We start from the raw sequence: 17,788 nt of genomic DNA, 5'->3' as shown, positions 1-17,788 counted from the left end.
GAACATTAGGTGTCTAGGAGGGAGGACCCCAGGAACATTAGGTGTCTAGGAGGGAGACCCCATGAACATTAGGTGTCTAGGAGGGAGACCCCAGGAACATTAGGTGTCTAGGAGGGAGGACCCCAGGAACATTAGGTGTCTAGGAGGGAGGACCCCAGGAACATTAGGTGTCTAGGAGGGAGGACCCCAGGAACATTAGGTGTCTAGGAGGGAGGACCCCAGGAACATTAGGTGTCTAGGAGTGAGGACCCCAGGAACATTAGGTGTCTAGGAGTGAGACCCCAGGAACATTAGGTGTCTAGGAGGGAGGACCCCAGGAACATGAGGTGTCTAGGAGGGAGGACCCCAGGAACATTAGGTGTCTAGGAGGGAGGACCCCAGGAACATTAGGTGTCTAGGAGGGAGGACCCCAGGAACATTAGGTGTCTAGGAGGGAGGACCCCAAGAACATTAGGTGTCTAGGAGGGAGACCCCAGGAACAATAGGTGTCTAGGAGGGAGGACCCCAGGAACATTAGGTGTCTAGGAGGGAGGACCCCAGGAACATTAGGTGTCTAGGAGGGAGGACCCCAGGAACATTAGGTGTCTAGGAGGGAGGACCCCAGGAACATTAGGTGTCTAGGAGGACCCCAGGAACATTAGGTGTCTAGGAGGACCCCAGGAACATTAGGTGTCTAGGAGGACCCCAGGAACATTAGGTGTCTAGGATGACCCCAGGAACATTAGGTGTCTAGGAGGGAGGACCCCAGGAACATTAGGTGTCTAGGAGGGAGGACCCCAGGAACATTAGGTGTCTAGGAGGGAGGACCCCAGGAACATTAGGTGTCTAGGAGGGAGGACCCCAAGAACATTAGGTGTCTAGGAGGACCCCAGGAACATTAGGTGTCTAGGAGGGAGGACCCCAGGAACATTAGGTGTCTAGGAGGACCCCAGGAACATTAGGTGTCTAGGAGGGAGGACCCCAGGAACAATAGGTGTCTAGGAGGGAGGACCCCAGGAACATTAGGTGTCTAGGAGGGAGGACCCCAGGAACATTAGGTGTCTAGGAGGGAGGACCCCAGGAACATTAGGTGTCTAGGAGGGAGGACCCCAGGAACATTAGGTGTCTAGGAGGGAGGACCCCAGGAACATTAGGTGTCTAGGAGGACCCCAGGAACATTAGGTGTCTAGGAGGGAGGACCCCAGGAACAATAGGTGTCTAGCAGGGAGGACCCCAGGAACATTAGGTGTCTAGGAGGGAGGACCCCAGGAACATTAGGTGTCTAGGAGGGAGGACCCCAGGAACATTAGGTGTCTAGGAGGACCCCAGGAACATTAGGTGTCTAGGAGGACCCCAGGAACATTAGGTGTCTAGGAGGGAGGACCCCAGGAACGTTAGGTGTCTAGGAGGACCCCAGGAACATTAGGTGTCTAGGAGGGAGGACCCCAGGAACATTAGGTGTCTAGGAGGGAGGACCCCAGGAACATTAGGTGTCTAGGAGGGAGGACCCCAGGAACATTAGGTGTCTAGGAGGGAGGACCCCAGGAACATTAGGTGTCTAGGAGGACCCCAGGAACATTAGGTGTCTAGGAGGGAGGACCCCAGGAACATTAGATGTCTAGGAGGGAGACCCCATGAACATTAGGTGTCTAGGAGGGAGGACCCCAGGAACATTAGGTGTCTAGGAGGGAGGACCCCAGGAACATTAGGTGTCTAGGAGGGAGGACCCCAGGAACATTAGGTGTCTAGGAGGACCCCATTAACATTAGGTGTCTAGGAGGGAGGACCCCAGGAACATTAGGTGTCTAGGAGGGAGGACCCCAGGAACATTAGGTGTCTAGGAGGGAGGACCCCAGGAACATTAGGTGTCTAGGAGGGAGGACCCCAGGAACATTAGGTGTCTAGGAGGGAGGACCCCAGGAACATTAGGTGTCTAGGAGAGAGGACCCCAGGAACATTAGGTGTCTAGGAGGACCCCAAGAACATTAGGTGTCTAGGAGGGAGGACCCCAGGAACATTAGGTGTCTAGGAGGACCCCAGGAACATTAGGTGTCTAGGAGGACCCCAGGAACATTAGGTGTCTAGGAGGGAGGACCCCAGGAACAATAGGTGTCTAGCAGGGAGGACCCCAGGAACATTAGGTGTCTAGGAGGGAGACCCCATGAACATTAGGTGTCTAGGAGGGAGGACCCCAGGAACATTAGGTGTCTAGGAGGACCCCAGGAACATTAGGTGTCTAGGAGGGAGGACCCCAGGAACATTAGGTGTCTAGGAGTGAGACCCCAGGAACATGAGGTGTCTAGGAGGGAGGACCCCAGGAACATTAGGTGTCTAGGAGGGAGGACCCCAGGAACATTAGGTGTCTAGGAGGGAGGACCCCAGGAACATTAGGTGTCTAGGAGGGAGGACCCCAGGAACATTAGGTGTCTAGGAGGGAGGACCCCAGGAACATTAGGTGTCGATCACATCCAATTAACTTTGTAACTGTTTTAAAGTCACTATCGGTGGTTTCCTTCCTCTCCGGTAACTGAGTTAGGAAGGACGCCTGTATCTATGTAGTAACTGGGTGTATGGGTATAACATCCAAAGTGTAATTAAAAACTTTACCGTGCTCAAAGTGATATTAAATGTTTGCTTTAAAAAAAAAGAAATCCCATCTACCAATAGATGCCCTTTGCTTGGCATTGGAAAACCTCCCTGGTCTTGCTGGTTCAATCTGTTTTTGAAATTTACTGCTCGGCTGAGGGACCTTACAGATAATTATATGTGTGGGGTGTAGAGCTGGAGTAGTCATTTAAAAAAATCATGTTAAACACTATTATTGCACACAGAGTGAGTCCATTTAACTTATTTTGTGACTTTTTAAGCACATGTTTACTCCTGAACTCATTTAGGCTTGCCATAACAAAGGGGTTGAATATTTATTGACTCAATACGTTTCAGATTACATTTTTTTCACAATTCCGCTTTGACATTATGGGGTATTATGTGTAGGCCAATGACGCAAAAATCTAAATTGAATCTATTTTAAATTCAGGCTGTAACACAAAACATTTAGAAAATTCAAGGGGTGTGAATTCTTTCTGAAGGCACTGTACTATATCACAATCTGAAAGATTTTGGGCATCAGAGCAATCTTGAGAGAATCCTATTTGAGTGAGAAGATTATATTCATATGACAGGTAAGCTATACATAACCTTGCAGAGAGCCTATCCAACTGACACTCTGTTAGAGAAAAACTATTGGAACCAAGATTTAAAAAATAACTGATATTGGTGCAAGATGAAGGGAGAGTTGGAACTTAAGTGGCGCTAGGCTAGGCTAGTCAGCGTTTCTGATGAGAATGACCCCGGATCCGGGATGGGTAGTTAACTAACAACAGTACAGTTTAGGAAAACATACACTTCCTCCACTATAAACTAATGTATAGAATTTATTATACAAGAGACAAAATTCACAAATTCTACAGCACAACGCCAGAGTCTTCAGTGTAAAACTAACAATGACTCAATAATCCATGCCTTTTGCTATGAAGTCCCAAAGTTATGGGCTGAGTTAGAAAGTTGGCTATCCTGGGAATTGATGGGAATGGGAATTGATGGAAATTATGTAAAAATGTATCACTAGCCACTTTAAACAATGCCACTTAATATAATGTTTACATACCCTACATTACTCATCTCATATGTATATGTATATACTGTACTCTATATCATCTACTGCATCTTGCCATCTTTATGTAATACATGTATCACTAGCCACTTTAAACTATGCCACTTTATGTTTATATACCCTACATTACTCATCTCATATGTATATACTGTACTCTATACCATCTACTGCATCTTGCCTATGCCGCTCTGTACCATCACTCATTCATATATCTTTATGTACATATTCTTTATCCCTTTACACTTGTGTGTCTAAGGTAGTAGTTGTGGAATTGTTAGGTTAGATTACTTGTTGGTTATTACTGCATTGTCGGAACTAGAAGCACAAGCATTTCGCTACACTCGCATTAACATCTGCTAACCATGTGTATGTGACAAATAACATTTGATTTGATTTGATATCAGAAGTTTTACAATGTAAGTTTACTTTTAATCCATCTGTCTGCATTTTTAAAGACATGGCATATGGAGGGTGCAGTGAAATACCCAATGGTGTGTACTTTTCTCCTCAATGATTTTGAAAAAACATTTACTTCATAACTGGAATGATCAAATGATCCTCCATCATTACGACAGTTGATGAATCAAATGTATTGTTCTAGAAATATTGACAAGGTGTGTGCTGGAGAACAATAGAACAGTCAATGAGGCCATATGGCATACAATGCTACAAACACCAGACAGTTCCAGGGGATGAAGGCCACCAGCTGCATTAAGTACTGCAGTGCATCTCCTCCTCATGAACTGCACCAGATTTGTCAGTTCTTGCTGTGAGATGTTACCCCACTCTTCCACTAAGGCACCTGCAAGTTCCCAGACATTTCTGGGGGGAATGGCCCTAGCCCTCATCCTCCGATCCAACAGGTCCCAGACGTGCTCAATGGAATTGAGATCCGGGCTCTTCGCTGGCCATGGCATGACATTTCTGTCATGACATTGACATTTCAGTATGGCTGGTGGCATTGTCATGCTGGAGGGTCATGTCAGGATGAGCCTGCAGGAAGGGTACCACATGAGGGAGGAGGATGTCTTCCCTGTAACACACAGCATTGAGATTGCCTGCAATGACAACAAGCCCAGTCCGATTATGCTGTGACACACCGGCCCAGACCATGACGGACCCTCCAACTCCAAATCAATCCCGCTCCAGAGTACAGACCTCGGTGTAAAGCTCATTCCTTCGAAGATAAACGCGAATCCGACCATCACCCCCGGTGAGACAAAACCTCGACTCATCAGTGAAGAGCACTTTTTGCCAGTCCTGTCTGGTCCAGCGACGGTGGGTTTGTGCCCATAGGCGACGTTGTTGCCGGTGATGTCTGGTGAGGACCTGCCTTACAACAGGCCTACAAGCCCTCAGTCCAGCCTCTCTCAGCCTATTACGGACAGTCTGAGCACTGATGGAGGGATTGTGCGTTCCTGGTGTAAGTCTGGCAGTTGTTGTTGCCATCCTGTACCTGTCCCGCAGATGTGATGTTTGGATGTACCGATCCTGTGCAGGTGTTGTTACACGTGGTCTGCCACTGCGAGGACGATCAGCTGTCTGTCCTGTCTCCCTGTAGCGCTGTCTTAGGCGTCTCACAGTACGGACATTGCAATTTCTTGCCCTGGCCACATCTGCAGTCCTCATGCCTCCTTGCAGCATGCCTAAGGCACGTTCACGCAGATGAGCAGGGACCCTGGGCATCTTTCTTTTGGTGTTTTTCAGAGTCAGTTGAAAGACCTCTTTAGTGTCCTTAGTTTTCATAACTGTGACCTTAATTGCCAACCGTCTGTAAGCTGTTAGTGTCTTAATGACGGTTCCACAGGTGCATGTTCACTAATTGTTTATGGTTCATTGAACAATTATGGGAAACAGTGTTTGAACCCTTTACAATGAAGATCTGTGAAGTTATTTGGATTTTTACTAATTATCTTTGTAAGACAAGATCCTGAAAAAGTTAATTTTTTTGCTGAGTTTATATATATATATATATATATAGAGAGAGAGGAATAGAGCGAGAGAGAGGTAAAGAGAGATGTATAGAGAAAGGGATGAGAGAATGGAGAGTCAGCATGTGGGAGACTGTGTGGTCTAATCAGGTATCCCATGATACTTAGCGAGGTATTGTGGGTCGTGGTTGGCTGTTCCATTCCAAAGGTCTGTTAACAGGAAGTAGACTTGGAACCCTAACCAGCTGGACTCAGCTACAAAATACACCTCGCTCAGCATAAACAACACATCACTTTTTACAGTCACCACCGTGTGTGTGTGTGTGTGTGTGTGTGTGTGTGTGTGTGTGTGTGTGTGTGTGTGTGTGTGTGTGTGTGTGTGTGTGTGTGTGTGTGTGTGTGTGTGTGTGTGTGTGTGTGTGTGTGTGTGTGTGTGTGTGTGTGTGTGTGTGTGTGTGTGTGTGCGCAGACTGACTCACACGGTCCCTACTGGAAGTCAAAAATCTAACGTTACTCTCTCTTTTTCTGTCGTTGTTCTTTAACAACGTCTGACTTGTTCCTCATTATCTTTCTCTTCCTCTGTCGTTGTTCTTTAACAACTTCTGACTTGTTCCTCATTATCTTTCTCTTCTCTTCCCTGTCTTGTCCCTGCCTCTGCTCTCTCGCTGTCGACTAAAGTATATTTAATTGATCTTATTATTTAATTCAAGTCATTTTTTTAAAAGTTGAGACGTTAAGATTGTTTTAACTTCAGAAGTAAAGAGTCACTTTTCACGTTTGTATATTTGATCAGTGGAAGTATTTCTCAAACTGAGTCCTAATCTATCGTTGATATGACAATAACAACATGTTCCTGTGTATGGTATCTCTTTATACACGGCATAGTGCCAGAGAGGAACTCATAAAGGCTCAGTAAACCAGAGATAATATAAATACCATCTCTATCTTTTCTCTTTTTATCTGTTCCCCCGTTCCTCCACCTCTCTCCCCCCTCCTCATGTTTTTTTTTGTTGCTGAGAGAGGGCCTGTGGTATCAGAGAAGGCACGTTAGTGATATCGGGTCAGGCAGGGTGTGTGTGTGTGTGTACTAAGCTGTTTCTAATCAGAGTAAGAGGGCGAAGGATGAGGTCACATGTGGCTGAGGTTTCCCTAGGGATCATCAACTAGATTCAGGACAGTCTAGACCAGGGATCATCAACTAGATGATCAGGACAGTCTAGACCAGGGATCGTCAACTAGATTCAGGACAGTCTAGACCAGGGATCATCAACTAGATGATCAGGACAGTCTAGACCAGGGATCATCAACTAGATTCAGGACAGTCTAGACCAGGGATCATCAACTAGATTCAGGACAGTCTAGACCAGGGATCATCAACTAGATTCAGGACAGTCTAGACCAGGGATCATCAACTAGATGATCAGGACAGTCTAGACCAGGGATCATCAACTAGATTCAGGACAGTCTAGACCAGGGATCATCAACTAGATTCAGGACAGTCTAGACCAGGGATCATCAACTAGATTATCAGGACAGTCTAGACCAGGGATCATCAACTAGATGATCAGGACAGTCTAGACCAGGGATCATCAACTAGATTCAGGACAGTCTAGACCAGGGATCATCAACTAGATTCAGGACAGTCTAGACCAGGGATCATCAACTAGATTCAGGACAGTCTAGACCAGGGATCATCAACTAGATTCAGGACAGTCTAGACCAGGGATCATCAACTAGATTCAGGACAGTCTAGACCAGGGATCGTCAACTAGATTCAGGACAGTCTAGACCAGGGATCGTCAACTAGATGATCAGGACAGTCTAGACCAGGGATCATCAACTAGATTCAGGACAGTCTAGACCAGTGATCATCAACTAGATGATCAGGACAGTCTAGACCAGGGATCATCAACTAGATGATCAGGACAGTCTAGACCAGGGATCATTAACTAGATGATCAGGACAGTCTAGACCAGGGATCATCAACTAGATTCAGGACAGTCTAGACCAGGGATCATCAACTAGATTCAGGACAGTCTAGACCAGGGATCATCAACTAGATTCAGGACAGTCTAGACCAGGGATCATCAACTAGATTCAGGACAGTCTAGACCAGGGATCATCAACTAGATTCAGGACAGTCTAGACCAGGGATCATCAACTAGATTATCAGGACAGTCTAGACCAGGGATCATCAACTAGATTCAGGACAGTCTAGACCAGGGATCATCAACTAGATTCAGGACAGTCTAGACCAGGGATCATCAACTAGATTATCAGGACAGTCTAGACCAGGGATCATCAACTAGATTATCAGGACAGTCTAGACCAGGGATCATCAACTAGATTCAGGACAGTCTAGACCAGGGATCGTCAACTAGATTCAGGACAGTCTAGACCAGGGATCATCAACTAGATTCAGGACAGTCTAGACCAGGGATCGTCAACTAGATTCAGAACAGTCTAGACCAGTGATCATCAACTAGATTCAGGACAGTCTAGACCAGGGATCATCAACTAGATTCAGGACAGTCTAGACCAGGGATCATCAACTAGATTCAGGACAGTCTAGACCAGGGATCATCAACTAGATTCAGGACAGTCTAGACCAGGGATCATCAACTAGATTCAGGACAGTCTAGACCAGGGATCATCAACTAGATTATCAGGACAGTCTAGACCAGGGATCATCAACTAGATGATCAGGACAGTCTAGACCAGGGATCATCAACTAGATTCAGGACAGTCTAGACCAGGGATCATCAACTAGATTCAGGACAGTCTAGACCAGGGATCATCAACTAGATTCAGGACAGTCTAGACCAGGGATCATCAACTAGATTCAGGACAGTCTAGACCAGGGATCATCAACTAGATTCAGGACAGTCTAGACCAGGGATCATCAACTAGATTCAGGACAGTCTAGACCAGGGATCGTCAACTAGATGATCAGGACAGTCTAGACCAGGGATCATCAACTAGATTCAAGACAGTCTAGACCAGTGATCATCAACTAGATGATCAGGACAGTCTAGACCAGGGATCATCAACTAGATGATCAGGACAGTCTAGACCAGGGATCATTAACTAGATGATCAGGACAGTCTAGACCAGGGATCATCAACTAGATTCAGGACAGTCTAGACCAGGGATCATCAACTAGATTCAGGACAGTCTAGACCAGGGATCATCAACTAGATTCAGGACAGTCTAGACCAGGGATCATCAACTAGATTCAGGACAGTCTAGACCAGGGATCATCAACTAGATTCAGGACAGTCTAGACCAGGGATCATCAACTAGATTATCAGGACAGTCTAGACCAGGGATCATCAACTAGATTCAGGACAGTCTAGACCAGGGATCATCAACTAGATTCAGGACAGTCTAGACCAGGGATCATCAACTAGATTATCAGGACAGTCTAGACCAGGGATCATCAACTAGATTATCAGGACAGTCTAGACCAGGGATCATCAACTAGATTCAGGACAGTCTAGACCAGGGATCGTCAACTAGATTCAGGACAGTCTAGACCAGGGATCATCAACTAGATTCAGGACAGTCTAGACCAGGGATCGTCAACTAGATTCAGAACAGTCTAGACCAGTGATCATCAACTAGATTCAGGACAGTCTAGACCAGGGGTCATCAACTAGATTCAGGACAGTCTAGACCAGGGATCATCAACTAGATTCAGGACAGTCTAGAACAGGGATCATCAACTAGATTATCAGGACAGTCTAGACCAGGGATCATCAACTAGATGATCAGGACAGTTAGACCAGGGATCATCAACTAGATTCAGGACAGTCTAGACCAGGGATCATCAACTAGATTCAGGACAGTCTAGACCAGGGATCATCAACTAGATGATCAGGACAGTCTAGACCAGGTATCGTCAACTAGATTCAGGACAGTCTAGACCAGGGATCATCAACTAGATTCAGGACAGTCTAGACCAGGGATCATCAACTAGATTCAGGACAGTCTAGACCAGGGATCATCAACTAGATTCAGGACAGTCTAGACCAGGGATCATCAACTAGATTCAGGACAGTCTAGACCAGGGATCGTCAACTAGATGATCAGGACAGTCTAGACCAGGGATCATCAACTAGATTCAAGACAGTCTAGACCAGTGATCATCAACTAGATGATCAGGACAGTCTAGACCAGGGATCATCAACTAGATGATCAGGACAGTCTAGACCAGGGATCATCAACTAGATGATCAGGACAGTTAGACCAGGGATCATCAACTAGATTCAGGACAGTCTAGACCAGGGATCATCAACTAGATTCAGGACAGTCTAGACCAGGGATCATCAACTAGATGATCAGGACAGTCTAGACCAGGTATCGTCAACTAGATTCAGGACAGTCTAGACCAGGGATCATCAACTAGATTCAGGACAGTCTAGACCAGGGATCATCAACTAGATTCAGGACAGTCTAGACCAGGGATCATCAACTAGATTCAGGACAGTCTAGACCAGGGATCATCAACTAGATTCAGGACAGTCTAGACCAGGGATCGTCAACTAGATGATCAGGACAGTCTAGACCAGGGATCATCAACTAGATTCAAGACAGTCTAGACCAGTGATCATCAACTAGATGATCAGGACAGTCTAGACCAGGGATCATCAACTAGATGATCAGGACAGTCTAGACCAGGGATCATTAACTAGATGATCAGGACAGTCTAGACCAGGGATCATCAACTAGATTCAGGACAGTCTAGACCAGGGATCATCAACTAGATTCAGGACAGTCTAGACCAGGGATCATCAACTAGATTCAGGACAGTCTAGACCAGGGATCATCAACTAGATTCAGGACAGTCTAGACCAGGGATCATCAACTAGATTCAGGACAGTCTAGACCAGGGATCATCAACTAGATTATCAGGACAGTCTAGACCAGGGATCATCAACTAGATTCAGGACAGTCTAGACCAGGGATCATCAACTAGATTCAGGACAGTCTAGACCAGGGATCATCAACTAGATTATCAGGACAGTCTAGACCAGGGATCATCAACTAGATTATCAGGACAGTCTAGACCAGGGATCGTCAACTAGATGATCAGGACAGTCTAGACCAGGGATCATCAACTAGATTCAAGACAGTCTAGACCAGTGATCATCAACTAGATGATCAGGACAGTCTAGACCAGGGATCATCAACTAGATGATCAGGACAGTCTAGACCAGGGATCATTAACTAGATGATCAGGACAGTCTAGACCAGGGATCATCAACTAGATTCAGGACAGTCTAGACCAGGGATCATCAACTAGATTCAGGACAGTCTAGACCAGGGATCATCAACTAGATTCAGGACAGTCTAGACCAGGGATCATCAACTAGATTCAGGACAGTCTAGACCAGGGATCATCAACTAGATTCAGGACAGTCTAGACCAGGGATCATCAACTAGATTATCAGGACAGTCTAGACCAGGGATCATCAACTAGATTCAGGACAGTCTAGACCAGGGATCATCAACTAGATTCAGGACAGTCTAGACCAGGGATCATCAACTAGATTATCAGGACAGTCTAGACCAGGGATCATCAACTAGATTATCAGGACAGTCTAGACCAGGGATCATCAACTAGATTCAGGACAGTCTAGACCAGGGATCGTCAACTAGATTCAGGACAGTCTAGACCAGGGATCATCAACTAGATTCAGGACAGTCTAGACCAGGGATCGTCAACTAGATTCAGAACAGTCTAGACCAGTGATCATCAACTAGATTCAGGACAGTCTAGACCAGGGGTCATCAACTAGATTCAGGACAGTCTAGACCAGGGATCATCAACTAGATTCAGGACAGTCTAGAACAGGGATCATCAACTAGATTATCAGGACAGTCTAGACCAGGGATCATCAACTAGATGATCAGGACAGTTAGACCAGGGATCATCAACTAGATTCAGGACAGTCTAGACCAGGGATCATCAACTAGATTCAGGACAGTCTAGACCAGGGATCATCAACTAGATGATCAGGACAGTCTAGACCAGGTATCGTCAACTAGATTCAGGACAGTCTAGACCAGGGATCGTCAACTAGATTCAGGACAGTCTAGACCAGGGATCGTCAACTAGATTCAGGACAGTCTAGACCAGGGATCGTCAACTAGATTCAGGACAGTCTAGACCAGGGATCATCAACTAGATTATCAGGACAGTCTAGACCAGGGATCATCAACTAGATGATCAGGACAGTCTAGACCAGGGATCATCAACTAGATGATCAGGACAGTCTAGACCAGGGATCATCAACTAGATGATCAGGACAGTCTAGACCAGGGATCATCAACTAGATTCAGGACAGTCTAGACCAGGGATCATCAACTAGATTCAGGACAGTCTAGACCAGGGATCATCAACTAGATTTAGGACAGTCTAGACCAGGGATCATCAACTAGATTCAGGACAGTCTAGACCAGTGATCATCAACTAGATTCAGGACAGTCTAGACCAGGGATCATCAACTAGATTATCAGGACAGTCTAGACCAGGGATCATCAACTAGATGATCAGGACAGTCTAGACCAGGGATCATCAACTAGATGATCAGGACAGTCTAGACCAGGGATCATCAACTAGATGATCAGGACAGTCTAGAACAGGGATCATCAACTAGATGATCAGGACAGTCTAGACCAGGGATCGTCAACTAGATTCAGAACAGTCTAGACCAGGGATCATCAACTAGATTATCAGGACAGTCTAGACCAGGGATTGTCAACTAGATTCAGGACAGTCTAGACCAGGGATCATCAACTAGATTCAGGACAGTCTAGACCAGGGATCATCAACTAGATTCAGGACAGTCTAGACCAGGGATCATCAACTAGATTCAGGACAGTCTAGACCAGGGATCGTCAACTAGATTCAGGACAGTCTAGACCAGGGATCATCAACTAGATTATCAGGACAGTCTAGACCAGGGATCATCAACTAGATTATCAGGACAGTCTAGACCAGGGATCATCAACTAGATGATCAGGACAGTCTAGACCAGGGATCATCAACTAGATTCAGGACAGTCTAGACCAGGGATCATCAACTAGATTCAGGACAGTCTAGACCAGGGATCATAAACTAGATTATCAGAACAGTCTAGACCAGGGATCATCAACTAGATGATCAGGACAGTCTAGACCAGGGATCATCAACTAGATGATCAGGACAGTTTAGACCAGGGATCATCAACTAGATGATCAGGACAGTCTAGACCAGGGATCATCAACTAGATGATCAGGACAGTCTAGACCAGGGATCATCAACTAGATTCAGGACAGTCTAGACCAGTGATCATCAACTAGATTCAGGACAGTCTAGACCAGGGATCATCAACTAGATTCAGGACAGTCTAGACCAGGGATCAGAGCGAGGAGAGGGGGGATAGACTGTCCTATCATTCTTTATTTCTTTGTGACTAACTTGTATACAGGTAGACCAGAGAAGCCACATCCCTGATTGGCAAACCTGATTAGAAGCACCTGTTGCTCATCAGTTGCTCACCTGTGTTCCCTACAAATGTTTTGAATAAAGAAATATTTGTACCTACACAATGAAGAAGACTGCAAAGCCGAAAAGTATGTGAACGCTATCCCTGATGCAGTAAAACAAAGCATTACGCAACATCTTTTTGAATTCTGATTTGACAGGTTTTACGCCCCAACCAAACTGCTGGAAGAGCACGATGGTCTCTTTTTCATTAACATCTTGATGTTAAAATCACAGCACAGGGTAGTAGTATCCTCATGAAGTGGCCATGATGTCCTGTAATACAAACGATGTGTCAGAACAACATCACTTGACCACCTGACTACCACACAACTCTGCTAATCTGCTGAGGCACTCTACCTCACGGTTCATTCACCCAGAGTAAAGTACAGTGCTGCATCTCTCTGTCTCTCTCACTCTCACTCTCTCCTCTCTCTCTCTCTCTGTCTCTGTCTCTGTCTCTGTCTCTGTGTCTCTCTCTCTCTCTCTCTCTCTCTGTTGTCTCAGCAATAATAATAATAGTAGTAGTGGGATTACCATTAACAGCAACTACAATATAAATATTAATGAGAATACTAATCCATTGAAGAAATAGTAGTAGACCAGTGTCAACATGACTGAGAAGACACATGACCTGGTATGAAAGACAAAACTTAACTAAAGGGGAAACATCATTGACATTACATTGCACTTTTCACTGGCTGTCCCTCAGGCTGTGGCAGGAGGACACATATTTGGCTGCCAAAATTTTGGCTTTTCACCCAATAAATATTAAATTTTTTCTTCATATTTTAGAGTTTCACGTTTTTCGTACTGAATGACAATTTTGTGAAAGAAAGATTCGCCTAGGTCTGAGTATTTGTCACAGTGTAATAGGAAATGCAGCTCTGTCTCTTCCTCTCCCCTGGAGCAGAGTGAGCACAGACTGTCCTCTCTGGGCAGCCAGGTTTGTCTGTGACGACCGGTCTCTATAGCCAGACTGTCCTCTCTGGGCAGCCAGGTTTGTCTGTGACGACCGGTCTCTATAGCCAGACTGTCCTCTCTGGGCAGCCAGGTTTGTGTGTGACGACCGGCCTCTATAGCCAGACTGTCCTCTCTGGACAGCCAGGTTTGTCTGTGACGACCGGTCTCTATAGCCAGACTGTCCTCTCTGGGCAGCCAGGTTTGCCTGTGACGACCGGTCTCTATAGCCAGACTGTCCTCTCTGGACAGCCAGGTTTGTCTGTGACGACCGGTCTCTATAGCCAGACTGTCCTCTCTGGGCAGCCAGGTTTGTCTGTGACGACCGGTCTCTATAGCCAGACTGTCTTCTCTGGACAGCCAGGTTTGTCTGTGACGACCGGTCTCTATTGCCGGTCTCTATATCAGTCACGGTGGTCAGATAGTCTGCCACCATGTACTGTCAGTTTAGAGACAAATAACATTGACGGTTACTTAGATTTTTTGTGGTTTCTTTCTAATCAGTGATATATCTATTTGGTTTCTTTGTGACGATTTGGTTGGGCCATGGGGTTGGTTTGGGTCAGTGAACTGAGCCTCAGAACCAGCTGGGGTTTTCTTTGCGCTTGCAATACAGTCTTGCAAAACTCTGCATGCAGTATTTCAATTGGATATTTCTCCCATTTGGTAAATTCATTATTAGAGAGTGGACCCCATACTTCACTACCATATAGAGCAATTGGTTCTATAACTGATTGGAACATTTTGAGCCAGATTCTAATTGGAATTTTGATTTTAATATTCCTTTTATAATGCCATACAAAACTCTCTCTCGCTCTCGCTCTCGTGTCTTGGTTACACTACACCTAGTAGGTTGATGTGTTGTCTTCTCACCCTTAAGATTCCAATACTGATCCTCCCTCCCTCTAGGTAACCACACCTCCTCCTCCAACCTGTCTGTCCCCCTCCCCCCACCAGGGGGCGATGATGACTACAGTGATTACTACTCTGAGGGTGTGGTGGGGTTAGGGGATGGGGTAGAGATGAGGCCCCTGGCCCACCAGGACCCCGATGGCCCTATGAGGATGAACGGCTGGCTCATCTGTAAGGACCAGGATGAGATGTTAAACCTGGCCTTCACCGTGGGATCATTCCTTCTTTCAGCCATCACTCTGCCGCTGGGCATCGTCATGGACAAATACGGACCACGCAACCTACGACTGCTGGGCAGGTAGGAGAGAGCGAGAGCGACAGTAGGTGGGGGGGGAGTCTGAGTTCAGTCTGTGTTGGTTTAAATGGTTTAACAGGTTTAACTGGTTTGAATGGTTTAAATGGTTAAACAAGTGTGAGTTGACATGGTATGAGTTTACATGGTGTATGCTGATTGGCTGACAGTTGTGGTATACCACGGGTATGACAAAACATCTATTTTTACTGCTCTAATTACGTTGGTAACCAGTTTATAATACCAATAAGGCTCTTCGGGGGGTGTTGCGTCGTACCTAAGAACAGTCCTTAGCCATGCTATACATGTATACATGTAGGTTTTCAATAAGGATCTGTCTGTACTTTGCTCGGTTCATCTTTGCCTCGATCCTGACTAGTCTCCCAGTCCCTGCCGGTGGAAAAACATCCCCACAGCATGTCGCTGCCACCATCATGCTTCACCGTAGTGATGGTGCCAGGTTTCCTCCAGACTTGGCGCTTAGCATTCAGGCCAAAGAGTTGAATCTTGGTTTTATCAGACCAGAGAATCTTGTTCTAAATAACAGTATGGAGATGAGGTAGTTGGATGGGCTATTTACAGATGGGCTGTGATCTGTGAGCTGCTCTGACAGCTGGTGCTTAAAGTTAGTGAGGCAGATATGAGTCTCCAGCTTCAGTGATTTTTGCAGTTCGTTCCAGTCATTGGCAGCAGAGAACTGGAAGGAAAGGCGGCCAACGGAGGAATTGGCTTTGGGGGTGACCAATGACATATACCTGCTGGAGCGTGTGCTACGGGTGGGTGCTGCTATGGTGACCAGTGAACTGAGATAAGGTGGGGCTTTACCTAGCAGAGACTTATAGATGGCCTGGAGCCAGTGGGTTTGGCGACGAATATGAAGCGAGGGCCAGCCAACGAGAGCATACAGGTCGCAGTGGTGGGTAGTATATGGGGCTTTGGTGACAAAACGGATGGCACTGTGATAGACTGCATCCAGTTTGCTGAGTAGAGTGTTGGAGGCTATTTTATAGATGACATCACCGAAGTCGAGGATCGGTAGGATGGTCAGTTTACGAGGGTATGTTTGGCAGCATGAGTGAACAATGCTTTGCTGCGGAAAAGGAAGCCGATTCTAGATGTAATTTTGGATTGGAGATACTTAATGTGAGTCTGGAAGGAGAGTTTACAGTCTAACCAGACACCTAGGTATTTGTAGTTGTCCACATATTCTAAGTCAGAACCGTCCAGAGTAGTGATGCTGGACGGGCGGGCAGGTGCAGGCAGCAATCGGTTGAAGAGCATGAATTTAGTTTTACTTGTATTTAAGAGCAGTTGGAGGCCACGGAAGGAGAGTTGTATGGCATTGAAGCTCGTTTGAAGGTTAATTAACACAGTGTCCAAAGAAGGGCCAGAAGTATACAGAATGGTGTCGTCTGCGTAGAGGTGGATCAGAGAATCACCAGCAGCAAGAGCAACATCATTGATGTTTACAGAGAAGAGAGTCGGCACGAGAATTGAACCCTGTGGCACCCCCATAGAGACTGCCAGAGACCCGGACAACAGGCCCTCCGATTTGACACACTGAACTCTATCTGAAAAGTAGTTGGTGAACCAGGCGAGGCAGTCATTTGAGTAACCAAGGCTGTTGAGTCTGCCGATAAGAATGTGGTGATTGACAGAGTCGAAAGCCTTGGCCAGGTCGATGAATACAGCTGCACAGTAATGTCTCTTATTGATGGCGGTTATGAGATCATTTAGGACCTTGAGCGTGGCTGAGGTGCACCCATGACCAGCTCAGAAACCAGATTGCATAGCGGAGAAGGTACGGTGGGATTCGAAATGGTCGGTGATCTGTTTGTTAACTTGGCTTTCGAAGACCTTAGATCGAAGACCTTAGATAGGCAGGGTAGGATAGATATAGGTCTGTAGCAGTTTGGGTCTAGAGTGTCTCCCGCTTTGAAGAGGGGGATGACCGCGGCAGCTTCCCAATATCTGGGGATCTCAGACGATACGAAAGAGAGGTTGAACAGTCTAGTAATAGGGGGTGCAACAATTTCGGAGGATACTTTTAGAAAGAGAGGGTCCAGATTGTCTAGTCCGGCTGATTTGTAGGGGTCCAGATTTTGCAGCTCTTTCAGACATCAGCTATCTGGATTTGGGTGAAGGAGAAATAGGGGAGGCTCGGGCAAGTTGCTGTGGAGGGTGCAGGGCTGTTGACCGGGGTAGGGATAGCCAGATGGAAAGCATGGCCAGCCGTAGAAAAATGCTTATTGAAATTCTCAATTATTGTGGATTTATCTGTGGTGACAGTGTTTCCTAGCCTCAGTGCAGTGGGCAGCTGGGAGGTGCTCTTATTCTCCATGGACTTTACAGTGCCCCAGATCTTTTTGGAGTTTGTGCTACAGGATGCATATTTCTGTTGAAAAGCTAGCCTTTGCTTTCCTAACTGCCTGTGTATATTGGTTCCTGACTTCCCTGAAAAGTTGCATATCGCGGGGGCTATTCGATGCTAATGCAGAACGCCACAGGAT

General features: G+C 46.2%; 1 protein-coding gene across 5 annotated transcripts in view; it reads left to right on the top strand.

The window, feature by feature from the left end:
• Positions 1-17,788, top strand: part of LOC139537971 (large neutral amino acids transporter small subunit 4-like) — a 60,655-nt gene that overhangs the window by 3,877 nt on the left and 38,990 nt on the right. For all 5 annotated transcript variants that reach the window (XR_011667646.1, XR_011667644.1, XR_011667645.1 and 2 more), the window contains exon 3: positions 14,984-15,284. Coding sequence is in view for 2 of the 5 variants with exons in the window: in XM_071339893.1 (XP_071195994.1) it covers positions 14,984-15,284 (301 nt within the window). In the remaining 3 variants the exon portion in view is untranslated. The remainder of the gene's footprint in view (positions 1-14,983; positions 15,285-17,788) is intronic.

This window comes from Salvelinus alpinus, chromosome 13, assembly GCF_045679555.1.
Source record: "Salvelinus alpinus chromosome 13, SLU_Salpinus.1, whole genome shotgun sequence".
NCBI lineage: Eukaryota > Metazoa > Chordata > Actinopteri > Salmoniformes > Salmonidae > Salvelinus > Salvelinus alpinus.
Note: the sequence above shows the minus strand (reverse complement) of the source record. Positions and strands in the feature narration are given on the sequence as shown.